Raw genomic sequence first — 25,896 nt, forward strand, 5'->3', positions numbered from 1 at the left:
TATTCTACAGACAGCCCAGGGGAGCAAAAGCTCTGGTCAGATGTCAAAATACGTAGTTCTCTTACTCTGCCCATGACACGCAGCTGGCTGCCCAGCACTCACGTTACTTCCGGAACGAGGAGACATTGCTACCGGCGTGAGGCACAGGGCCTGCGTCTCCTCAGTGCGACAGCCGAGCTCCAGGCGGCACCAGACCCGCTCTGCGCTGCCTCAGCGGGCCTGGGCCGTGTTCCAGGAGATTCTCCTGGTGACTGGTGAATGCTGCAGAGAAGAAAAGGAAAAAAACCAAGCTGTCCACACCCTGCCACCCCCACGCCTGGAGAACGGCCTAAGAAGGAAAGGAGGGCAGTTCTGAAGGTGGACTCCCAGGGGGCCCCCGCCGTGCGCTGGGTTCTGTCAAGGGCCGAGGACCGACACCTGCTCTGTGTTTTGGCGACGGCCTCGCAGTGTTTCTGGCAACGTGCGCAGCTGCAGCCGGCCACCGGGCCTCGCCACTCTGTGCACCTTTGCTCGGGGACTTTCTAGTTAAAGAAATATCCGCAGAGAGGAGGCGGGGGTGGGGGGCACTCAAGCCTCGTTCCTACGCAACTGGACAAATCTCCTTTCTGTGCCCGGAGTGCCCATTATCCCAGGAGTGGCCTTGAGATGCAGGGAGAGGGCCCAACGCCACCACACAGACCAAACGCCCGGCGAGACTCCGACTGGATTCATCTGTTTATTGACATCTATGTTAAGCCACTTCCCAGCAGGAACTGCCGTTAACAAGAATAGGACTCGGTTTCTAAAGGTAATAAAATAACGACGACATCACAGACAAAGCATTGGGAACGTTCTGCAGAGAAAACTGGCTTTTCTTCTCCAGCCAGAGTGGCCAGGTGCTCGGTGCCGTCCCCGGCACGAACTCTGGCTCGTCATACGCCCACGGCTCCCTTCATTTGGCCTTTGGGACATTCCGGGCTACGAGGCTGTGACCAGGCGCCCTTCTCCCCGCCCCATGTCGCAGACCCTTCCTCGGCTCATCTGGGCCGACTTCCTGGGTTTCCCGCAGGTGAAGCAGGCGGTCACGAAGGGGTGAGCCACGGTCTGGTGACCGAGGGACCAGCCCCCAAAAGCTAGTCCTTCCTCTCCACGAAGTAAACACGATGCTTTTTTATCCTCATTTTTTTTTTTTTTTTTTTTTAGGAAAGAAAAGTCTTAAAAACATATGGCACTAGAGTGTGAGACTACAGGACTGTGTCCAGTCGCAGGTGCCCGCGGCCCTTCAGATGTAGAGCTGATGAGAGGCCAGCGTGTCCATGAAGGGCCGCACCAGGTTGTCCGTGGAGAAGTAGAAGATGAGCCCGAACGTGATGGAGATGGGCAGGGCGGGCAGCGCCTTCTTGAACACGGCGAGCAGCAGGAGGGTCAGGCACAAGCCCTGCATGGCGTGAGGGGAGGACAAGGTGGGGGGGGGCGGGAGAGGGCGGCAGTTAGTGGCGGCCTGGTCTCCGGGGGCTCAGGAGCCTGTCGAGGTCTCGTCGGACAAGAGCCCTCGTCCCCGACTGCTCTGCGAGGGGGGCCGAGGGCAGGAGGTCTCACCTCCTCCAAAACTCCCTGAAGTTAAGGTCGGACCGGAAAGCGGGGCCCCCCACTCCCAGAGCAGCGCTGCCTCCACCACATGCCCCTGAGCTCGGGCTACGGCAGGGACAAGCCCCACCTGACGGCGGCGCGCCTTCCCTCAGAGGAGATGTATGTACGGCGGGTTTGACAAGTGCCAGTCTCGGCAGCTGCCACCCCGGGAACCAAAGCTGCCACGTGGCCCCGCCCCCCGGAGCAGGCACAGTGGCCGCCCATCCTGCCCCTGCTTCGGCTGACGCAGGCAGTGGTCCAGGGTGCGGACGGGGGACAGAGTCCCTGTCCTACGGCTGGGGAGAGCAGGGCTTTAGGTCAGAGAGTCAGATGGAGAGGAGCCCGGGGGCCTCCACCCATCGGTGACACGCACTGGGGGCAGACAGGAAATCCCCGAAGGACTGAAGCCTCAGTCTCCGCGTGCCGCGCGCCACCCCGGGGCGCCTGAGCATGGGCCACTGGGAGCCTCCGCCTCCGAGATGCAGTCGCCAGGACATTTCCCCCGCGACGTGCATCTGGATGCATGAAGTGAATACAGGGGCCTCCAAATTCCATTGCCGGGGCTCAAAGTGATGAGACCCCCCCCCCAAGCCCCAGGAGACCCCGTGCTGCCTGGGTGGCTTGGAGGCGACACACCCAGCCCAGGGCCCGAGTTCAGATCACGGCTTGTCACTCGTGAGTGCTGCGGCCACAGGCACGGCCCCTGCCCTACTTCCTCCTCCATAAATCTCATGCGCTGACCCCCGCCTCACACGTGTCGAGACACGGGCACAGAGAGCTAAGCCCCTGCCGCCCCGGCGTGCATGCCAGAACCCCAGGCGCCCCCACCCCGTGCTGTCCCTGCGCCTTACCGACCCCCGGAACCTCCTGTAAACCTCGGTCTCACCCTGAGGGCCTTGGCGAGCCCACCCAGCCCCCACCACTACTGCCTTCCCAGGGGTGACAGCATCTGAACACTCCCCTGGGACCCTGAGCCCCACCCACTCACGATGAGGATGGCCACGAAGCAGGCCAGGGTGGTGTTCCAGTCCCCGCTGCCCGTGGCCGCTGCCTTGCCCACCAGCACGCTGTAGAAGATGAAATCTCCAAGGCCCAGCTTCACGCCCCCTGTGGTGAGGAACAGAGAGCGAACCGGTCTTAGCAGCCCCAAGAGGCAGCGGCAGGGGAGGCAGACGCCAGCCAAACAGCCGGGGATCCAAGGGGCAGAATGCAGGGGCCCTCAGGGGGCCAAGACGGGGTAGCACCTCACTCAGCCCACCTCGCCCGGACTCTGGGACAAGGACTGGCTGCCTCAGAAACACAGCAACTAGCGGGAAATGGGAGGGGACTCCGGGACTGGGCGACTTGCGACTGGGTTGTGAAAAGCTGGCACGTTTGATAACTCAGGTAAAACTGGTCCTTGGCACTTAATCAAGAAAACAGCAAATAAAATGCATCGTCTGGGGTTGGCGGGAGGCTGTCAACTCAGCGCTTCGTTTGAATTACAAGTATTTTTTAGGAAACTTAATCTCACTACTTGCAACACCTAGGGGTCCCCTGGAGACCCTTTCCCCTTAAAGGTAAGTAAACACGTTTGTAATTAGCTTTACTGAAAAGTAAATGAGGCTTCCACAATGCTTGCATGTTTGTTTCCCTCAGTACAACTGCCCCTGGATGCTCGATCATAGGATGATTCTGGTCACTGTAGACAACAAATGCGTATATAATAAATCGGAATCGAGCAGGCCTGCATCAAGGAAATGGTCGTCCCCCCCCCCCCCCGACTCCCCACCCCGCCCCGCCCCTTCCAGGCTCCAAACGAGAGACGTCCCTCTTCCTGGTCAAGGCAGCACCTGTCCCCATCTGCCCTTCCTCTGCCAGACCCGCTCCGATGCCGGCCTCCTCGCTTTGGCCGCTGCTTCCCGGGCGGGTCCCGGACCCGGGCTGAGGGCTGTCCTGGCCGCGTGCGCTCTCACTACTGCCCGCTGCTCATTTCCGGCTCTCGCTTGCTCTCTCCCCTCCCTTCTCTCTTCTTTTTCAGTCCATTCCTTTTCAAAAGAACTCTGTGCTCACCTCTTAGCCTCTTCAGAGACCTAGAGGCACCAGGCCCAGGTCCCCCAACTAGGGTGCTCGGGCAAGGCCAGCGCACGGCCCCGGTGGACACTGTGGCCCTCCCACTGCTTGCCTGTCTCAGCGCCTTGTCCTCTGGCTAGTCCCCGGGGTCCTCCACAGGCCCTTCCCTTTACCTCACACGTGTCAACCCCAGGTTCTGAGCCTGCACCTTCCCTGGGTCCCCTTCCTGGGGCCCAGTTTTGACAGTGCATATACGCTGATGATGTCAGCGAGGGTCTCAAACCCTGACCTCCGTCCTGAGTGCCGCTCCCCTCCAGGTGTCTCCTGCCGTCCCCGTCTGGACGTCCTGCAGACCCCCGCATCTGCCTGCTCACCTCCCCGCCGGCCCCTGCCAGGACCTGCCAGCGCCCTGTGGGCGGTGGCTCTGCCCGCTCCTGGCCTGCTGCCCGAAGCCGGCCCTGTGGCTCTGCTCATTTCACTGAGCTCCTCCACGAGTGGGGCAACCCTTAAGGTCCGGCCCTCCCCAGCTGCTCCCAGCCATGCCCCACACGGGGCCACCAAACGGCCCTGGCGCTTCCTGAAGCTCCCTTCCCTGCCGTCCGCACCATCACCAATGCTGCTGTATGATAAAGAATATCACTGACCTTTGTCCCTCGTTCCTGGTTGAGGAGAGGGGCAGCGGGGGGGGGGGGGGAACTAAACCTTGGAATTGCCCAGGGAATAAAAGGGTCTGCGTTATTCAGGAGCCCCTTGGACCACAGCTGAGTTTATGCAAATGAGAGGATCAGGGCGGAGTTTGTCCCCAGAAAGACCAACCATGTGATAAAGGGGTTGGGACTCCGTGCAAGGCAGACCTCCGGGGAGGAGAGACGGCCTGGAGATGAAGTTCGGTCCTGTGAGCAGAAATTTAATCAACTGGGGCCCCTGAAACTCCAATAAAAACTGTGGACACTGAGGTTCAATGAACATATCCTGTGTGGGGGTACGGGGAGGGTGAGAAAGGGGCCCAGCTCAGGGGAGGCCTGTATGGCGGGCCCTACAAGCTCAGACCCCAAAAGTAACCACCTTGGACGGTCTGAACATAAAAATTCCTAACTAAAAGTTTAAGGTCATGGCGGGCAGTCACGTCCCAGGCCTGTAGCTTCCTTGACCAAGGTCAGTTTTTACTGTAAGTGAGCCTATCACCTTTTCGCATCTAAGGTAACATACCTTTGAAATGTCAGACCTCCTCACGGTTACCTTGTCCCCATGAGCCAGTCAGTGTGGCTCAAATAAATCATAAAAATTCTCTTTTCTTACAGGGGTGTACCCTGATTCCACAGGGATAGGGCACAAGGGCTTTGTGTCCGGGACCCTCCCAGACCTCGCCTGTGTGACTCTTCCTTTGGCTGGTCCTGATTTGCATCCTTTATAATAAAACTATACTTGTGTCGTGCTTACCTGAGTTGCGAATCATCCCAAAGAATTATCAAACCTACAAGGGCGGTGGGAACCCCAAGATTTATAGCCTGTTTGTCAGATGTGTAAGTGGCCTGGAAAGCCCCAGAGCTTGTGGCTGGTGTGTGCAGTGAGGGTGTCCTTAGACTGACCCCTTGAACCTGTGGGGTCTGTGCTGACTCTGGGTGGTGAGTGCCGCCCACCAGCCTGTCTGCTGGGTGACCGCCAAGCCGCCCTTCAAGGCCCACCTCCAACTTACCTTCTTCCACACACCTGCCTCTCACCACTTTATACCTCACCTCTCCCCGCCTGGGCTGCTCCCAGGAGGAACCTCAGGAGGGTAGAGGCCCCTGCTCCCACGTGCCACCCGATCCATAACTGTGGGCTGACGGAAGGACTATGTGAATCCCCCTGGGACCATAACCATCTCAGAACACCTCCGGGTGCGCCTTCGAGACTGTGTTCCGCACCAGCTCTTCCTGTCTCCCCAGCCACATGGGCGTCTCCTGGGGAAGCCGCCACCCCACCCCTGCCCCCGCCCCATGCTCCACAGCCCTCTGTCAGCCTCCAGGTGGGGCGGTGCTGTTAGCGGCTGACCTGCCCGCCGAGCCTGCCCTCCGAGTCCAGAGCCCACAGCTCGCATCCCCGACTGCTACGATGGGACATTCTAGAGGCCACTCGAGCGCAAGCGTCAGGATGGAATCCTCTGCCCCCTCCTGATCGTGCCCTCCCTCCCACACGACCCCAAACCCCGATGGCCCCCAGTGCTCGTGGGACACAGACTAGAATCCCATTTTGATCTGGAAGGCCCCTCAGACCCCTGCCTGCCTCCAGCCCCAGCGCCGACCTTCCCAGCATCCTGCCCTCACTTCCTCTAAGCCCTCTGCCTCATGGTCTCTGCGCCTACTGCCCCCTCAGCCGGAAAGGGGCACCCTTCCCCCCACCTGTGCGTCCCCCTCTCCCCCTCTCCTAGCTACTGCTGTGGCTCGACCTCTGGAGCTCGGCTCAGAAGTCGCTTCCTCGGGTAACTCCCTCTGACCCCCTAAGACCAGGTCGAGAGCTCCGTGCCACATCCTCCTCCGCAGGGTTCCCTGGCTCACGGCGTGTGCACGAGCAGCGTCCACATCTGTCGGATGTGGTCCCCCAGAGCCAGGCGCCCCCCAGCACAGGGCGGGCACCCCGCTGGTGCTTGACGATGCTGTTAGACACGTGGTTTAGCCTGAATGCGACGGTCCCCATGGCCTGTCGACGGGCCCTTCCCTTTGCAGGTTTCCCCTTGATTTTCACGTAACCGTCTCTGACGCAGAAGGGCCTTCTCCCTCATGCCCTCCCCGACCTGGACCCCAGGGGTCCCCACCTGCACCCTCCGCTCCCACCCCCGGGCCCACGCGGACCATCTGGACACGGGCACCTTACTTTCCTCCTCTTCCTCCAGCTCCTCCCCTGGGTAGCCGGGCAGGGAGGGTTCAAAGACTTCAGGGTACGAGGGCTCCCCAAAACTGTCATAGGAGTCTTCTTCTGGGCATCCGGCAACAGGAGGCAACCGTCATCACCATGGGGGGAGGGGAGGACAAGGGAGAGAGACGAAAGCCCAGTCAGGCCGTTCTCTGAGCGACAGGGCACGAAGCTTGAGCTCAGGGCTTCCGTACCCTCACCCGCCGGCCCTGACAGACAGACAGGTTCTCCACTGCACGGAACAAGGACAGGAAAGGAAGAGAAATGGGGTCGAGGGGAAGATCAAAGTCCCGCCCTCATGCAGTCCCCAAGATCCCAGGAGGGTCAGTGTTCACTCCGGCTCCTCCAGGCCTCGTGACCCCCCGAGAGGTGAGGCCGGGCCGGGCGGAGCTGGACGCAGGTGAGGAGCTGCGCCCAGCGATGAGATGCTCTCAGCTCTGACACTCACCCATCTCCGGGTTGTAGGGGAGCTGAAGGGCTCCCTGAGACGAGGGGTCCAGCTTGGCCATGCCCACCGTCCACACCATGGCGGCTAGGGAAGGAGGAAAGGGCCAGGCCTCAGGCAGGGCGATGACCGCCCCGGGCCCGAGAGGCAGCTGGGCAGAGTCTGCGTCCGGACGCCTCGGCCCCCGGTATCTGCTCGCGCCTCGTGGCCAGGACGCCGCTGGAGGAAGCGTCGCGATGCGCTGACCAGGTGCGGGCAGACGACGCCTCCTCCGGGCCTCTTCCGCCTCATCACGGAACGGGCAGCAACGATAACGTCAGCGAAGTGTGGTGAACTCATTGTGTTTTTGTTTCATTGTGGTCAAAAACAGGTAACATGAAATGTACCATCTCAACCACTCTCAAGTGTGCAGTTAAGTAGTGCTACGTACATTCACGTTGCTGTGAAATAGGTCTCCAGAACCCCGTCATTTTGCAATGCTGACACTCTACGCCCCCTGCCCCGCCTCCCACCCGCCCCAGGCCCTGGCAACCACCATTCCCCCCCGTCTCTCTCAGTTCGACTACTCTAGGTGCCTCACACAAGTGGAACCACACAGCATTTATCTTTTTGTGGCTGGCCTAATGCACTCAGCATGACGTCCTCGGGATTCGTCCACGCTGCAGCATGTGTCAGAATTTCCTTCCTTTTTAAGACTGAAAGCCATTCCACTGTGTGTAGATGCCACAATTTATGCATCCGTCCACCTTCCGACAGAGCCCTGGGTCGTTCCCAGCTCCTCCCCATCGTGAATGATGCTGCTGCGAACCTCTAAGGGTGTAAGGACACGTTCGAGACCCGCTTTCCGCTCTCTGGGGTGCGGGCCCGGGCTCGGGGCTGCTGTGTCGTGTGGCACGACCTGTGTTCGTTCTCTCTCTCTCTCTCTCTCTCTCTCTCTCTCTCTCTCGCCCAGCGGACATCTCAAACCCTGCGCCCCGGCGCGCTTAACGACGCCCTCCGCCTGCCCCGCCGCCTGCCCCGCCGCCTGCCCCGCCGCCTGCCGCCTCCCCGGAAGTGGCCGTCCCGTCCTTTTCGATGCTCAGGCCCAAACCACTGACATCAGCCTCGACTCTCTCACAACGCGCATCGCGACCATCACGACCATCACGACCATCGGCTAACCTCGCTGATTCTGCCTCCAAAATATCTCCCAAATCCAGCCACGGCCCCTCCCTCCTGGCCCGCAGCCGGCCTCCCAAACCAGCTCCTGCTTCCTCGCCCGTCCTCCGCAGATTTTATTCTCTACTCAGAGACCTGCAGGTCAGTTCGAAACCTTCCAGTGGCGTCCCATGTCACTCAGGAGTAAGAGCCAAGCCCTCGCCACAGCCGCGACCTGGACCGTGGCCCCTCCCCGCTGCGTCCCTCCCGCCCGGCCTCGGGGCACTCCCTGAGCAGCCAGGCCCGGGCCTGTCTCAGGCCTCTGCACGCGCTGCGGTCCCTTCTGACGGGATCCCGTCCCCGGCTTTCCTGAGGCAGGGAGGTCTCTGGTCAGACGCCTCTACGCGACCCCCTCATGCAGAACAGCAGCCTCCCCACCTCCCTGAGGTCTTTACGCTCCTAGAGAGCACGCGCGCCCCGACTTATGCAGCTATCTCTCCAGTCACTGCCCGCCTCCCATTCCAGACCGGCAGCTCCGACGGAGCATGGACACGGCGAAGGGACATCCAGGCGGCGACTCGGTCCTCCCGCACGCGGGCCCTGCCCACCCACAGAACGCGCCCGGGCGTGCGTCCACCCTGCCGGGCCACAGGGCCGACGGTCCCCACGCAATTCTTCACCTGTCGGAGATCGGCCAGCACCCTGCGGCTGTTCAATAAACGGGGTCCCAGGGCGCCCTGCGCACAGCCGAGCCCGAGACTCAGGCTCGCTCTCTGTGAAAAAGCTCCGGGGCCTCGCCCGCTGCTGCACCCCCAACATCCAGCACAGCACCCGCCACGAAGTGGGACCCGGCACACGTCTGCTGAACACGCATGCAGAAACCCAAAGCCCTGCGTCCCGGCCGAGCCCAGCGGCCTCCACGCAGCCCCGCAGCTGCGGAGGAAGCTCGGGAAAGGCAGGCGCGCCCTGCGCCCCAAGACCCCTGCCCTGAAGGGCCCCTCTGCGCAGTCCCTTCCCAGGAGCGTGGAGGGCTGAGGGGGCGCAGTCTGTACCCGGAGGCTGGATGGAACGAAGCCGCGGGGCCCCCTGCCCGCTCTGCCCTCCCAAGCTTCGTCCTGTGAGACATCAAGACACAGCCACTGCCACCTCCAGAAGGTGGAGCCCCTCCGGGGGTCACCGAGCCGTGCCCTCCCTGTGGTTAGGAAAAGGGTCGCCATCTCCTAGGCGACAGGAAGCCGCTCCCGGCTGCCCTCCGGTGCCTTCTGACCGCAGGTCGGAGGCGGCGCGGGGGCCACTCACATGAGTATATCAGCGCAGGGAAGATGGGCTCGTTTCTCTCCTGGGCCGTCTCCACCAGCATTCTCAGCGGCCCCTTGGGGCACAGCACGGCCACGAGGTCTGGGGAAACAAAGACGTCCTTGGCGGGTTTAAAAAGACATTTATTCCCAAGCAGACCCAGAGGGAGGAGCCAGCCCTCTAACGCCAGCGTGCAGGGGACACACGCGTCCCAGAGTCCCAGGGTGAGGCTCTCGGAATGCGTCCTGCCGCCCCAGTACCCAGCCGACGGTTTCCAGCCACAGAGTGTCCACTGGCTGGAGGCCAGAGCGCGGTCTAAGAGAGCCCACTGCAGAGAGGAAGGGGAGGGGCCTGACGTCCCCACTTCTCTGGGCCCCAAATTCCTTACCCCTAAAATGGAAGAAACGCTAATTAAACGGCAGCTAACACTTTGCATGCTCGTTGTCTGTAGGCATTGTGCCCGGTAACTGAGTGTGAGTGCTCAATAAACATTTGCTGTTATCAGTGACCATGGCAACGGGCACCCGTCTACAGGACCTCATGTGCTTGACGAGGCGAACCTCTCAGAGGGGAGGAACGGGACCTTTCGGGACCCGACACACGTGTGTGGCGACAAGGACTTGGGCCCGGACGCTGCCCACCGTCCAACACCAGGCTCACAGCCCGCCCTGCGCCCACCTACCGTACACAGAGATGGCGCCCAGGATGACCCACGCGGACCACTCCGGGAGGTACTTGATGAACACCAAGGCCATGAGAGCGCTGATCATGATGAGGTAGGCCTGCTGCAGCACCAGGGGCCCCTTCCAGTGGATGCACACCATGCCCACCGCCCCGAAGTTCCAGACGGTCAGGAACAGGGTCGGGTAGTCCATGGCCACGTTGTAGGTCTTGAGCACTTCCCTGCAGGACCACAGTTGAGCCCGGCAGGGCCCAGGGGACTCAGCGCACAGGTCAGATCCCGACGCAGTTCAACGCCCCCTGCTCCTCGACCACTAAGCCCCAGTCTGGGTTTTCCCTACCTTTCTCCATTTCCGCGTGACATACAACCAACCCCCTGAAATGGGTCGTGGAACACGGTGGGGCGTAAACCGACACCTCACCCCGGGGTTGGCCACACACTCGAAGAGAAGGTTCTCCTGGCCCCATGGTCTTCGGGTCCCTGGGTCAGGCTGCTATCCCAAATCAAGGGCAACAGAGATCCCTTTCTCCATAAACTAGGAAGTATCCAGGCCCAGCCCAAAGATTCTAACATTAAGTTCTGAGAAGTCTCTACCCTCCTTGGGTTCAGAGGGAGCCTCCGCCATGATGGCTCCGCTTATTTACGTTAGGGACCAGATGTGGCCCACCGTGGAGCCCACCGCCCTGTGTCAAGAAGGCCTAAGCTCTCGACGCAGTGGCCTGCGGGAGTGGGCAGAGCCCTACAGGAACCCTTCCCAGCCGGGTTCTTCACATCCGCTCATGCTGTGTGTGTGTGGGGGGGGGTCCCCGAGGACCCCTCAGCTCACCAGCTGCCACTCACCCGAGGTAGATATAGGTGAAGAGGAACAGCAGCATCAGAGAGGACATGATCAGCCAACCGTGGATAAACTAGACAAGGAAACACGCAGAATGACCGTGTGCCGCCCCAACGCCCAGCTCTCAAGGCCCCCAGGTTCGTGCGACTGACGCCCGAGCCTGCGAACCCTCGTCAGGCTCCTTCGTGACCACGTGGGGGGCCACGAGGCGACTGTTTCACAGATAAGGAGGCCGCGGGAATCCAGGGAGGGCCTCGAGGTCACTCAGCAAGCGTGTGAAGGAGATGACGCTCCCTCAGTGCTAAGCGCCCGGACCCCGCTCGCTCATGAGAGAGGCTGCGCTGGGTGTCCCCGACGTGCCTGGCACGTTCTGGGCTCTGGGGGTGAAGCTGGCAGAGCTCCCGCCCACGTGTGCTGCATTCCAGTGCGAGGGCGGGCAGACGATGCACACATAGCCATCTCATCAGGTGGTGATAAGGGCTAGGAAGGAAAAAACGGCAGGAGAGATTCATTGGGGGCTAATGCAGACAGAGTGCTTAGGACAGGCTCCTGCAGGAGCTTCTTCTGAACAGAAACACACGCTCCTGTCCTCTGGGCCAAACACGGGGGCGTCAGGGATGAGGGTGGGGCGGAGCCCAAGCCGGTCCCTTAGCCAGCCACCAGTGGAACGGTGGGGTCCCTCCTTCCAGCGTCCCCTCTGAGGACATACCCAGTTCAGGCCACTAGGGACCTCGGGGGGACCTGACCTCCCAGCAGGGAAAGAGCGGCCTTGGCTACCTTTGGGATGTGCTGACCCCTTCATCCCAGCCACCCCTGCCGCTGGAGGCCACCGTCACTGCCTGAGTGTCGTGGAACGTACAAGTAAACCCGACTGAGTGGATGGATGGCTGAGCTGCCTCCGAGTGGTCCCTAGGACTGGCCACCTGACACCTGCCAACCACGGCAGTGCGGGCTCCTACAGCCTCCGTGCTCCGAGCTGTCTTCCGTCTGCGCTGTGTCCTCTGCTCCAGACAGTCGGCTCTCTACCCAGCTTCCCACCGCCCGCCGTCCTCTCCGCCCCAATCCAAAACCCTGCTTCCTTACACGGGTAGTTATGAATCGGATTCGGCTTCCAGACACTTCCTGACAGCCTCTCCCAGCCCTCACCCCACGGTCGCCCACGGTGAGACGGCGCTTGGCTCTCTCTACCTATTCCATAGATGGTGACAGCCTCAACACAAAGTGATACGCATGTCCGCATGTGAACAGTTGTCAGGTAATGCCCAATTTAACTTCCTCTCAGTCCTTGGGGCCTCAAAACCCTCCTCGGGAGAAAAGCCTAGAACCCATGTCTTAAAGCTCACAGCATCTCTGGAAACAGACGATGCACGTGTTTTGGGCCAGGTGGGACTCCATGTCTCTGCCGCCGGCTGGGGCCACTCCGCAGCCACAAGGGGCCACCCAACTGTCCCCCAGCACTGGAAGAGCCCGGCACAGCATCTGTACATCCCCGGCCAAAAGGGAAATGGAAAAATAAAAATAAACTTGGAGGGGAAGTATTGGGTAAAGGGAGCCTAAAATAGAACATCTCACTTCTTCAGAAGGAGAAGCAAAATAAAATTAACTCTGAATCTGAGAAGTGACACTCTGAACACGGCAATGAGGAACTTGATGAGTGGGATTATGTGTAAGTTTCAAAGACAAAAGCATTGGGTAATGTGTGGTAGGAGGCAGGAGTGAAGTAGACCAAGGAATAAAAATCAGAGTCCACTTTGCAGAAAAAAGGAACTCTGACTTTTTTTTAAAGCCAATGGCTGCTGCATGAGAGGCAGCGCGGGGCGGGCGGGCGGGCGGCGGGCAGGGCCGGGCTCACCTTGTAGCAGCGGTACTTGTAGAGCACAACCAGGAAGATGGTCATGACCACGATGACGCTGATCATGATGAGGGTGTTGAGCACGGAGTTGAGGAGGCGCTGGCCCACCGAGGGCGTGTCCTCGGTGAATGGCGTGTAGATGCTGAGGGGGAAGGCGAGGTGTCCACTTCCTGCCTGCCGTGCGGCCCCGCCTGACGGACCGCGGGTGGCGGTGCCCTGGGCACAGCGGCCTGGGCGCGTGAGGCCCTGCCCTGCCCCCCGCCACCTGTCTCCTGGGCCTGACCTCGGCCTGTGACTGAGCCCGGTGCGGCAGTGGGCCAGGGGGAGAGACCCGATCGCAGTCACGCTGTGACAGACGGCACAGGGGGAGCGACCGGGGGGAGTGACCCGATCGCAGTCGCGTTGTGACAGACGGCACAGCTGTGCCAGGACCTGGTGCTCGGAACGCGGGGCTCAGCGCTGTTTGGCGAGAGCGCGCCTTCTGCAGCGAGACCAGCGTCCGGAGGCAGCATGCGGCAGCCTCTGCTCTAGGAGCTGTATACAGACCAACTCACTTAATGCTCCCAGGAACGTTATCGAACCCATTATACAGAGGAGGACACGGAGGTGGGGAGGCCAGGAGTGTGCCCAGGCAGCGGACGGACCGGGTGTAGACGCTTCGACCCTGCGCCCACTGCCGCTGGCGTGGAGCCGCAGCTGCGGCGGCCAGTGGAGGCCGCGGCCCCCGACCCAGCCCCGCTCCCCTCCCTGCCCAGCCCCCAACTCACAGCTGTCCGTTCTTCTCCGTGTAGAAGCGCACGGACTTGATAGTAGCCACCACCACGACCATGCACAGCGTGACAGGCACAAACAGCATGATCACGTGCTTCGCCCCGTACTTGAGAGTCAGCTCCTCCTCCAGGCCCGGCGGTCGCCCGGGGACCCCACTGCAGATGTAGCGGTCGGCATCCTCCTCGTGGTCCTCCTCGCTGTCCTGGCTCCTCTGTGGGAAGCCACACTGTGAGGGCCACAGAATGTCCCCCGCCCCAGGGTGGCCTACCAACGTTGCAGAACGGTAAACGAGAAGTCTGAATGCCACTGTGCAGAGGTGAGAACCAGTCTGTGGGCTGTAGTGCAGATGTGGGAGTGCTGAAAATTCCAGAACCCTTGAAAAGTTTGTGAGGACAACCAGAGCTTTAGAGTCGGTACCAACCACCACGGATGCAGGACGGGAGGCCACGGCGGCCAGCAAAGGGGGCGTCTGAAGGCCCGCGACCGAGTGGCTAACGGGCTTGGAGCCCGTCTGAAGAGCTCTCTCCTCCCTCAGCACAAGGACTCGGGACGTCACTCAGCTCTGTTCCCATGGCCATACTGATTCGGGAGGAGACAGGCCAGGTGACAGGGAGAAACCAGAGAGTAGAGACTTTGGGGTGACAAATAACAAACTGGAATGGTCAGCACACTCAGAGACTCTCTTTGGTTGTAAATAAGATGCTGGGAATTTGTAGAGGAAGAAATTACTTTGAAATTTTTGCCCCTCAAAATCAAGCATGTAAAATTCGCACCTCCGAACCAGAGAGGCTAACCGGGCATCGAGCACCTGGGAGGATCCGGGCTACGGGAAGTCGGGAGCGCACGGTGAGCGAGCCGCGAAGGAGGGGGCCGGACGCCTGCCAGGTGCGGGCACGAACGGACCTGCAAGGCTTTCTGTTTTGAACTGTGGCAATTCGGGGTCATTCGCTGCCTTGGTAATTACACTGACAGCCAAAGACAAAGCCAAATGAAGCTGAAATCAAAAATGGCTATAGCTTCAGTACCCCTGCTTTGCAGAGAACGCCCATCTAGAGGCTCGACTGAGAAGGCAAAAAAGCTGTTAATGAACAGGAATTAAAACGACTGAAATACACGAACACTACAGGAGATTGAAGATGAAGAAACAAGCAAGAAATGTCTAAGAGGTGGCTGCACAGTAGCTCTGACCTGGTGAAATCCTGCTCGGAGCACAGAGAAAGACAGAAGAAATGAGCTCGAATTCCAGCAAGGGGGGTTAAGGCTGGCTGGAAGGAAAAAAATCCACATGGACAGGTTTTTAAATACTATCCTGGGCAAAATGAAGACTAGGATATAGGCAAATTCGGATACTGTTTTGCTCTGATGGGGAGGGAGCCTGCCGGGCCAGGTGGCTTTCCCAAGCACACCCCCAATTCATAGTGTGATAATCTCCGGCCCTGAGCGCTGCAGAGATAAGATCACAGCGTGGCTCACCCCTCCTGCTATGGACTGAATGTCTGTGTCCCCCCAAAACTCGCAGGTTGAAACCTCACCCGCACCACGATGGTGTTAGGTGGTGGGACCCTTGGGAGGTGATTAGGTCATGAAGGTGGAGCCCTCAGGAATGGGGTGAGCGCCTTATCAAAGGGACATGCTCTTTCTGCCATGCGAGGACAGAGACCGCTGCCTCCGGACCAGGAAGCAGGCCCTCGCCAGACGCCGTATCTGCTGGCAACTGGATCTTGGACTTCCTGCTTCCAGAACAATGAGAAATAGACTCCTGCTGCTGACGAGCCGCCCAGCCTGTCTCTGTTACGGCGGCCGGAATGGACTAAGTCACATCCTTAGCGCAGAAGTCCGAGGCGAACCGCGCATGCGCGCCTGCCACCTCCCACGAAGGTGCCCTCCGGCTCTCCTGCTCGGCCCCTGCACCCGTGTCCCTGTCCCGGCACCAAACTCACTCTCACAGTCCCGCTCCGGGACGGGGCAGGGGCTGGGTGGGGAGCCAGTCGGCCCGGGCACAGCTGACCTGCGACAGGCCCTGCACGTGCAGAGTCTACCACGAAGACGCAGGACCCGCCGTGGCGCCCGCCCACCCTTCTGCCAATCCCCACTTCGCTCCCCCCGGACCAGGGAATGTCTGCTTTCCACCCATTATGGGAACCCGGGGGCCTGTTTCGAGGCCTCAGCCCGCTGGCGGGGACCTACCCGCTGGGCGGCACTGTCCCTGTCCTCCGGGACCTGCCCGCCTTCCGGGCAGGCGCGCGGCGTGGGGCTCTCGGCCGACATCAGGGAGGTCCGCTCGTCGCACACTTCCTCCTCACTGTCAGAGGCCATGAACGTGAACATGGCCCTGCCGTGGGAAGCACCTGCGGGAAGGAGCACAGGGGACCTTGTTCCACTTCCCTGCGAGGCGAAGGCGGCAGGGGGCTGAAGGGACGGCCAGGGGAGGCTTTAAGCCCTGACACAAGTCCTAAGACACAACGACCCCCAGGGAGCCGTGTCAAACGACTGCTGTAAAACAACGGTCAGGTCTGAGGTGGTAGAGGCCCTGAGGGCGACTGGCCTCCGGTGATCCATGCCACAGGCAAACCACCCACCTGGAAAAGTCAGGGCCACTCCAAACTGTCAGTCAGCACGCTCATTCATTCGATCAACAAACATTGGCTGAGCACCTATAGTGCACCAACTACTGTGCTGTGCTCTGGGGATATGAAGATGAGTAAAAAATAGTTTTGCCCTGTGGGGCGGGGCTGTGCAGGCGTGAAGATGTCCCCGTGCCTCGTTATGATGGCACAGAGCGTCCCCCAAGGAGCGTGACAGACAGATGTTTGCAAATATCGGTCTGCACCAACTAAAAGAGGAGTAAGAAGAAGGGACGGTGACCCCCCCAAAGGCGGTGAGGGGCCAGAAGGCGGGGGGTAAACAGACAGGACCGAATGTGGGCGATGACACGAAGGACAGAGTCCAGGGGAGGCCAGGCACAGCGCGAGGCAGGGGAGGGGGGAGGCGGGAGAGGGGGGAGGCGGGGGAGAACGTCTCAGGAAGGCTGGGTTTGATCCAGGAAGCTGTGTCTGTGGGTTAAAAGGGAGAGGCTTCTGGGGGCGGCCGAGGGTCTGGGGTGCAGGGGAGGGAGATGAGAGTCGAGTTTAGAAATGGCCACCAAAGCCACGGAAGCCATGGGACCACATGTGGCGTGTGTGTGCGTGTGTGTGTGTGTGTGTGCGTGTGCGTGTGGTAGAAAAGTATAACTGAGGCAGGACCCACGGGAAGACTGAGGTTGAGGGGACCACACAGGAGGGGGCCTGTCCCCAAGGCCGCCACGCCGTCCTGAGCGGTGTGCGCACACAGCAGCGCCCTGCAGAAGCTGCCCACAGGGGCTGGGAGGAGCTTCGGACAACCCCTGCCGGATCTGACTGTCCTGTCGACGTCCTGGGCAGGACAGCCTCTCCCATCACTGCTCCCTAGAAACGGTCAGGCCGAGCTTCATGCTCCTCGGGGCAGATGGCCGGGTCTGCCCTCTGCTCAAAGTCCGTCTCCAAACTGGTCACCCCCGGCCCCCAGGGATCTATGATTCTCAAATGAAGCCAGCGGGTTTCTTCCACCCAGTCAGCCTCTGCTCACCCCAGCAGGGTCCGCGGCTGCCACTCTGAAGACAGCGCTCAGGGCCGGGGCCTGAATTATCCCTGACGGACTTCGACTCCATCCCCCAGCCACAGGCACACGACAGAGCCCGCTTCTGGTCCACCTCGCGGCCTTGGGCCCGTGACAGAGGGCTCTCTGTCCAGCTCACAGGGGTTTCAAAATGAACACACTCCCCTGGGTTTAGGACGGATGAGACAAGCACGGGAGCGACCGTGGCAGGAAGCGAGGTGAGGGGACGGCCGGGGGGACGGGGTGCTGAGGACCCCGCTTCTGGCGTTCAGATTAGAGGCCCCAGGTCTCAAGGAGGAAGAGGGACACGAACGGTATCTGGAAACCTCGTAACTGAATGTGTGGAAGGGGCCGCCTAACGGGGCGACTCTCACAGGACAAGGCGAGACGATGTGTCTGAAGTGTGGGAACCCGGGAGGCAGTCAGGGGAGATGCAGGAGGAGGGGGGGGGTGGGCCCCAGGCAGGCGCGTGGGCACCTGACCAGGGAGCGAGAGCCGGACCCAGCAGAGGGAACCAGCGAAGCTGTCTGAACAGAAGAGGGCTGTGAACAGGGCGAACTTCGCGACAGCTGACGCCGGCCCGGCAGCATCTTCCAGGCGGGGTGTGGGCCGCCCCCTCTCCATTGGGATCCCCCTAAGACTGGGCTCGGCCAGGGCCCCAGGCAGGCCAGACCCTGGAACCAGCAAGGTCTAACCAACCAGCAGAGTCAAGCCCAATGGGGGGGCCACAGCTTTGTAGCCCCAACAAACTGAGACCTTGAGAAGTTTTTAGCTGGAGCGCCTTCACCTGTGATAAAGAACCCACCCAGGGGAGATCCAGGAGGAGAAAGTCCTCCTTGGGAGGCTGGGTCCCCTACGTAAATCCTGAATCGGCGGGACCCACGGTTCCGCTCATTCCTTCTCAACAAGTGGGGCATCCAAAACAAACACACGGCCGAATCTTCCCACCATCGGGTTCGCCTGAATGACGTTCCCTCTGGAGCAGAGCCTTAGACGGGACGTGGAACTAACTCCTGGCGGCTCTCCTAATCCTGTTTCCAGCTGTCAGTGTGGCTTAGGTGCGAATTCATAGCGCAGTTACGATCTTCCAGGCCTGTGCTCCACCTTCGAGGTGCTTGGAGGGGCTGGATCTGCAGCCCCCCGAGGGCAGAGGGAAGCTCGCCCTTCGGAGCCTCAACGGCTGCAGCACCTGGCTGCCTCGTCTCCCAGACTCCCAAATAGCGAAGCATGGTGGACGTGGACAAACAGGGGGCAGAAATGTTTCTTAAAAGGAGAAAGAGCGCTACAGGAGGGTGGGGACGGGAAAGCGGGGGGCCCAGGATCGAGCAGGGGTGCGCGCCCCTCCAACTCCCACTTCCTCCGCCAGTCTGCAGAAGCTCGCAAGACGTTCCTTTGGGAAGCATTTCTGCCCCCCGCCCCCAAAGTGCGCCTGAAGGCGCCGGGGGAGAGTGAGCGTCAAGGAGGACGGTGCCCCTTCCGCGTGGAACCGCACGGGAGAAAACGTCAGAAAACCACAAACCGCGCCTGTCACCCGCCAGGTGCAATTCCCAGAAGGCCTCCTCCCCAGAAAACAAACAATCCCCGAGCGGATTCCATCCCTCGTCGCAGTTTTAAAAATTCCTCTGAAGCCTTTCCCGAAGCTGAGCCCCAGACCCCCCGAAAGGCAGGGCACGGCGAAGGGGCAACAGGGAGGGGCCGGTCCTGGCTGTCCAGGCAAGGGCGCTACCGAACCCCACGCTCCGGAGCCTCGTGGAGCTCCTGGCACCGCAGGAGAGGCTGGATCCCCTAGGCAGCCCCGGCCCCCCGAGGGGGCGGTGGCAGAATGCCACCTGTGGAGCCCTCGCTATGCACTGAACACAGCCACCCTACGAGCCAGGAGCTGCCATGTTTCCCCACCTTACAGAGGAGGGCACGGGTTTAAAAGGCGATAGGTTCCAAGTGACCCTCCGACCTCGGGGTCAGGTTCCGTGCACTCGGACATTAGGCTACGCTGCTTGCTTAAGATGCAGATGCCCGGGGACGTGCATTCTGAGAGTCCCCAGGTGAGTCTCGGGCTGCTGTCAGGCCTTTCCTGAGGCTCCCCAGACCGGGGAATTGGATGCCCAGCCAGGGCCCTCAGTTACAGTCCACCTCCCTGCTGCCTGGACAGGGCGCCTCGCCCACCGCCCACCCCCCAGCACCCCGTCTGCCCCACACTGCTTGCTCCCTGAATGCGGGAGTGGAAGAAGAACGGTCCTTTCCCCTGAATACTCCGGATCTGCTCAGAGGGCGACTAGGGAGGCAGAATCCTCTAGACTACGAAAGTCGGAAGGACAAGCGGCTCTCAGGCTTGGAGAAGCCCCCAAGCCCACACTGAGGAGGAGGGTGTAGAAAAGCTGGGGCTCAAACACCCCTGGTACAGACGGGACCTGCCTCTCTGAAGGCAGGAGCACCCAGAAGCTTTAAAACATGCATGCCTTTTGATCCTGAAATGCTACTCTTCAGAATTTGTCCTAATAATCAAAAACTTACATAAAAATATATTCCTTGTAGTTATTTATAATTGTAAAAAATAAATAAATTAAAAATGACTGAACTGCCTGACTCTGTCCTATGACAAACACCTAACAGGGTTTATTATATGACCACCAAGAGTCTGATTTCAAAAACTACTTAACATGAAACAAATACAGGTCCGTTAAATTAGATGTAAAACTTTGCACACATGATCACCTGAATTTTCTTAGAAAATTAATGTACATCAAGGACTGGCAAGAAATACAAAACATTAAAGTAGGTTATCTTTAAATGGTGAGATTCTGGGTGATTTTTACTTTATGTATCTCTGCATTTCTCAAAGCTTCTATAATAAACATGGATTGCATCTGTAGTTTTTTTAAAGCTATTAATCCTTTAAAAGGGAAATAATGACCATCAACGTTTAGACAGGTTTTCTTCCACTCCTCTCTCTCCCGCATCCCCTCCCACTGGCCCGGGGGACCAGATGAACCCCTGAAGCCGCCTCACGTCTTCTCCAGCCCCTCGTATTACCTGGCCCCTGGAGGAGGACAGAGCGGCCGGGCTGTGTCCCTTCTGACAGAGCTCTGAAATCCTGGGAGGGGAAAATCGCCACCCGAATCCGTGCAGATAAACAACCTCCCTGGCTAGATGTGTGTCCACATCGGAGCAGCGGTGACGTCACAAACTCCCGAGGGAGGCTGACTCACGGGCAGGTGGGGGCGGGGAGGGGGAGCTCCTGCCGCTAGGTCTCATCTGGCCACCACGGAGCGAGCAGAGCTCCGTTCTCTGAGGGAGCGGCAGGAAGATGCGGAGGGGCTGGCGGGGGGACAGGGGGTGTCCAGCGCACGAGACGACGCTGTTCTGGAAACCCACCCCAGGACAAAGCGCGGTGGCTGACAGCTGCCTCGGACAAGGATGCGAAATCGAACGTCCCTCCGAAGAAGGCAGTGCGCACTCCCAGCGATCGGCAGAACGGGACCAAAACGCTGAAGTAGCCAAACCAAGGGACTCTGACCCAGAGAATCTGCTGGCGCCAGCGGTTCCTGCCATCATTATGGAAACCCGGTGACCCAGTTTCCTTGACCTTCTTTTCGTTTCAGAGAAATATAAGGCTTTTGACCTTAAAATGTAAGGCCAATGAGATTTTAAAATGAACACAGTCAACACGAATGCCTCGTGGAAAAAGATGGAAATTGCTTCTCCAAAAGCAAATGGGGAGTTAATGCACTTACCACAAACACTGCGGGCTGCAGAGAAAGGTCTGATACTCGATACTTTGTTTTTTTCTTTTTGTTTGCAGCATGCCTAACTCAACAACCCTCCCTCACTCTCAGAGGGTGGCGTTGGTTTTAAATAGGCCACTTTCTATGGTCACAGGGCTGCAGCAGAGCGCTTCCCATGGCTCCCGGAATTTCCCAGTTATCTGTACTAGGGGAGTGTTTGCTAAGGAGAGGAAACTCCCTTAGAAATGTCACAGCCCCCTGGATCTGCCTGTCTCCCCAGACACCTGAGCGTGTATTTGGCCCCGGCTGACCTACCTGCACCTGTCCATGTACCTGAGCCCATACCCTGATGCACATCTGTTTTTAGATAGTTCTCCCCAGCTCAGGGTGGTGGCCTCAGCCAGCGTGGGGACCTGAATCCCACAGGGAGACTCTGAAGAACTGTTCCACCCTCCCGGAGCAGAACCCCAGGGCACCCCGATGGGGCCTCCTAAACCTGACCAGGCTCTAGAACTACCCCATCCGCCCTTTCCTTCTCAGAGCATCCAGGACCCAGGCAGATTTCCTGAAGGGTCCTGAAGAAGGGACGATGTGGGGAAGTGTCAGAGGGAAGCCGTGAAGGCAGTGACACAGACCGTGCCCTCAACACGTCGCCTCGGAATCGGGCCCAGAAAAACTTTTTTTTTTTTTTCCAGTGGTCAAACGCTGAAGCTTTGGAGACTGACGTGGTTCCAATCACCCTGGCCTCATGGCCTCAGACAATTTATTTAACTTCACGTGGCCCATTTCCTCTTCTGGAAAAAGCAGAAGAGGCGAACCTTGCAAAAGGACTGTGAAGACCAGAGTTAATATGCAAACTGCCTAGCAATAAAGGGTAGTTGTCATTTAGATGAAAGACTGAGAGGGACACAGTAAGGGAATAACAGGCCTGCTGAAGTCCCTCCTGCAGAGTCAGGATCTGCTACACCGCCAGACACTTGAGGGCATCAGGTCACACCTCACCCAGGCCCTCAGGAGACAGCCTGTTTCCACCCAGCCCAAGCCACTCTGGCTCCGTGAACAAAGGGCACGTCCACAGGACCGAAGTCAGAGTTGGCAAGGACCCTAAAGCCCACCTAGTCAGCACCCTATTTTATAGTTAAGGAAACTGAGCCCCAGAGGGATAAAAGGAATCCATCAGTTAAAAGCTCAAGACCAAAAGCCACAGTTACAATTGAGGTGTCCAACCTGCCAACCAAGGGGCTCTTCCTGCCCACGCAAAGAACCTGTGAAGGTCACGTGCCCTGGTGGCCCGGGGCCATCATCACGCGGGCAGCACACACATGGGCTCTCTGGGCACACATCCACACAAGGCACATGCCTTTTGAATGGGCAAGTCTGTTGCTTTTCTCTAATTCCCAGCTTCTCCAAAACACAGATGAGAAGTCAGTGAAATACAAATACCCAACTACCCGCCACCTTAAAAACTCAATAGTCTTTCTCCTGTCGCCCCACCCCACAGCTCCAGCCTGGGGGCGCACTCTGCCCTCCCTCTGCTATTAGTGTCCCACCTGGGGGCAGAGGGGGTGGTGGCTCCAACATAAGCATGGCACAGGGGTGGGGAGTGGCCACGGGTGGGCGTGAGCCGGGAGTCAGGCACTGCTTCTCCGTGGCATTGGTGAGGTACCGGTCTACACCCCAATCAAGCCTGGTTTTCCAAGGATACTCAATGAAGGGACGATTTTGAAGGCAGAATAGTAACGGAAAACACAGCACACAAAACTTCATCTCCAGTTTCCCACCTCTAATATTTTAGCAGATTTGTGCATATATGGATGTCCATGAAGTGCTACAAGAAAATGTATGTTAACAGTGGTTATGGCTGGGCTGAGGGATAATGGACGACTTTTAAAAAACTATTGCCTGAATTTTCTAGAATGAACATGTATTACTTTTATTTTTAAAAAGTCAGAAAGTTGTTGCTTCAGGTACAGCAGAAAGGTGAGCGACCCTTTCGATTTTAACTCCGGTCCTCCAGAAGACCACACTTTGGCAGACTAACGAGTGACCCATCCTCCCAGGCGATGAGGAGGCTGGACAAAACTGATCTCCCTCCCCGACAGCTGGCCTTCCCTGAGGACTGACTTGAAATCACTCTTTCCTCGGATGTTGACAAGGCCCCCTCACCACCTCCAGGCCTGAAGGCCAACACGGATGACATCAAGCCTAAAGTCCACACTGCCAGCTCAAGGCGCGGGGAACCTCCAGGCCCTGGCCAGTGGCAGCCTGGAGGACGTGCCTGCCTCGCAGCAGCCGGAACGTTCCTTCCCCCAGACCCGCCCCCAGCTGCGGGAGTCCGGGAACAGGTGGAAACACTTGCAGTACATTTGTCGTCTTGACAATCCCGACTTACACAGTGTCCTAAAGTCAAAGCAACAGCTGAAAACCAGCCAAAGACGTCTTCAGTAAGAACATGACGGGGCCGTTCACTGCTCTGGTTTCTTTAAAAAAAAAAAAAGAAAGAAAGAAAAAAAGAAAAGAAAAAAATATGCACGTGTGTGTGCGTGTATTTTTAATCTAGGTTTTGGTTTGTCAGGCAGTCAGGGGACCACGCAGACATGCCCTGGGAAGTACGGCAGGGACGCGGGTCGGGGGTGAAGGTGCGCAACGTCCCGCACAAAGACTCAAAAGATTAAGACGACGCTGCCAGGTGGGATCAAAGCCGGGTGCCCAGTCACCAAAGCCACACAGCAGTACAAGCTGCTTTACTCCCTGAACCTCGGCTTCCCCTTCGCAGAAGGGTGAAAATCATGGCTACTGTCGTGGGATTGAAGCTCTTAAGAAAACTGTGATAAACGCTGTATAAAACGGTTTCTTATTACATATGACAAACTGATGAAGTAAGGTATGTTATGTCACTATAACATGCCATGATGCGTCATCAATATATCATTAGTATGACATAACATGTTATGTCATCAATAATTTAGAGGCCAAGGTAGGTGGGAAACTCTTATTGGCAAACCCTGTGTATGCTGTGGGGCTGTGAGCAGCCGTCGGGGGTGTGACAGGCATGACAACCTGCACTGAGCCTCCAGGCTCATCTGAGTGGCTCTTTGTCCTCTTCCTTCTCAAATAGGCAGGAACAGGACATTCATCTCTGATACATGCACCAAATAAGACTCGACCTGCTGCATAGGTGACTTCAACATCAAACGATATAGAACTTTCCCTGAAAACCTTAAACAGCATCCATCCTACTCTGTAGCAACATTTCTCCAAGGCCCGTTCCAGCCCTTGCCCTAAATGCCCCCTCATGCACCCAAGACATGAACCCGGACAGCCTGCCCGCCTGAGGGGTGGCTGATGCTGCAACTCTGAGCTGGAGCCAGGATCCCTGGCCCCTTCACCAGCTGGGCCCCAAAACACTCCCACACAGCCACATTCACACAGAAGAGAACCTGAGGCTCACACACCTGAACCAGCTTATCCAGAGCCTTTAATTACTGCTAACAGTCTTGGCCGAAGGCCTTGGAGCCTCAGGTGTCTACAGCATGAACTATGCAGACATCTGGGGTATCTATACCAAAAGCCGGGGTCTGTTCTGATCAAGTTACTCTCAGCATAGGCTGTCAATTCTGAGTTAAGCTGGCTCTGCAAATGCTCTAGATTGGATACCTCTCAGGTTTTTCACCTGTAAATGGGGATGCAGTTGGTCCACCAATCAACACCTCATATCTCAAAATTATCCATTAAGTCAACAGGAGCATTTCACCCAACTGCCAAAGGGCTGAGGTCTGGTCCCAAGGCTGGATAGCAGAACTAGAGATCAAGACAATGGGTCCTAAGCTTGATGTTACATCCTACCTGGGCGACCTTGGACAATGTCACTTTAGCTCTGAGAGCTAAATTTCTTCATGGATAAAATTTGAGCTGGGGACTATCTACTGTTTCAGGTTCCTTCCGCTCCAAAGCTTGATCCTGGGTGACTCCCCACAGCTGTAAATGCCTGATAAAACAGCCCAGCAACCGCTGATCACGAAATCTCCCTTGCTCCAGGCCTTGACCTACGGTTCAGTTCTTCGCCCACGTCTCCCCTCCTGCCTCTGCAAAGCTGTGCCCAGGGCCGGGTGCCACAGGCCGACCAGACTGGGCGCCGAGATCCCGGCTAGGAGAGGAAAACAAACGTCCCTGTCCACACGCCCTCGATCCCCACGTGCCCTGCTCCTTTAAATGCCCTGGCCCCGTAACAGCTCGCACCGCGCCCACCGCCGACTGGGGCTCGGGCCGCTAGGACACAGCCCGGCTGCAGGCCGGAGGCCCGGGGGCCGCTCCCCGCGCTCCCTCCACGCCCTCGAGCTCCCGGCCGGCCGCGCTCGTGGCTATCCCGAGCCCTCGCGTCTCCCGCCCCCGCGCCGGCCGCACAGGCCGGGACCGCGGCGCGCGCAGGGGCCGCAGCCCCGGAACTGGCGAAGGGGCCGCGAGCGGCTGCGGCGAGGGGCGCGCGGAGGGCAGGACGCGGCCCACGGGTCGCGGCTCCACCCCGGGCCCTCCGTGCGGCAGGTGCCTGGCCCCGGGCCGCGCGTGCCCGGCCTCGCCCGCCCGCCCGCCAGCTCACCTGCTCAGCCCCGGCGCTCTGGCACTGTTTACGCGGGTGGCCCGGCGCCCGGCGGGACCGGCGCTGGCGCAGGCCCCGCCCCGGCCCCGCCCCGGCCCCGCCCCTGGCGCAGGCCCCGCCCCGTCGGCGACACCACGTGCCCCCGCCCTAGTGGCTCGGCAGCTGGAGCCCTGGCGCGCAGGAGGGGTTAGGCGCGTCGGGGGTGCCTGGCCTGGCGCATATCATGCCCCCGGGAGGTCAGCACTAGGGACAGGGCACTGACATTAACCTGACGGTGGCCTGGCAGCACCATGGGACGGTAGCGCATTTACTTGGTGACAGGTCTCATTTCTTGTCGTTTTAGAGCCTTTCACATCCCCCTCACCCCCCATGCA

General features: G+C 59.1%; 1 protein-coding gene across 3 annotated transcripts; it reads right to left on the reverse strand.

Annotated features, from left to right (window-relative positions):
• Positions 1 to 696: 696 nt before the first annotated feature.
• PSEN2 (presenilin 2) lies at positions 697 to 25,607 on the reverse strand. 3 transcript variants are annotated; one of them, XM_016157461.2, is made up of 11 exons: positions 25,523 to 25,607; positions 15,758 to 15,918; positions 13,567 to 13,781; positions 12,800 to 12,941; positions 10,953 to 11,020; positions 10,113 to 10,333; positions 9,434 to 9,532; positions 7,001 to 7,084; positions 6,514 to 6,615; positions 2,597 to 2,715; positions 697 to 1,417 (listed from the first exon to the last, which is right to left on the reverse strand). In XM_016157461.2, exons 2-11 carry the CDS (start codon positions 15,896 to 15,898, stop codon positions 1,262 to 1,264), a joined length of 1,347 nt encoding a protein of 448 aa, XP_016012947.1. In that variant the 5' UTR covers positions 15,899 to 15,918; positions 25,523 to 25,607; the 3' UTR covers positions 697 to 1,261. The 3 variants fall into 3 exon arrangements, with proteins under 3 accessions (XP_016012947.1, XP_016012948.1, XP_016012949.1); XM_016157462.2 differs by lacking the exon at positions 25,523 to 25,607 and adding an exon at positions 20,234 to 23,405; XM_016157463.2 differs by lacking the exon at positions 25,523 to 25,607 and having other exon boundaries at positions 6,514 to 6,612.
• Positions 25,608 to 25,896: the final 289 nt, after the last annotated feature.

This window comes from Rousettus aegyptiacus, unplaced genomic scaffold (genome assembly GCF_014176215.1).
Source record: "Rousettus aegyptiacus isolate mRouAeg1 unplaced genomic scaffold, mRouAeg1.p scaffold_m13_p_18, whole genome shotgun sequence".
Taxonomy (NCBI): Eukaryota; Metazoa; Chordata; class Mammalia; order Chiroptera; family Pteropodidae; genus Rousettus; species Rousettus aegyptiacus.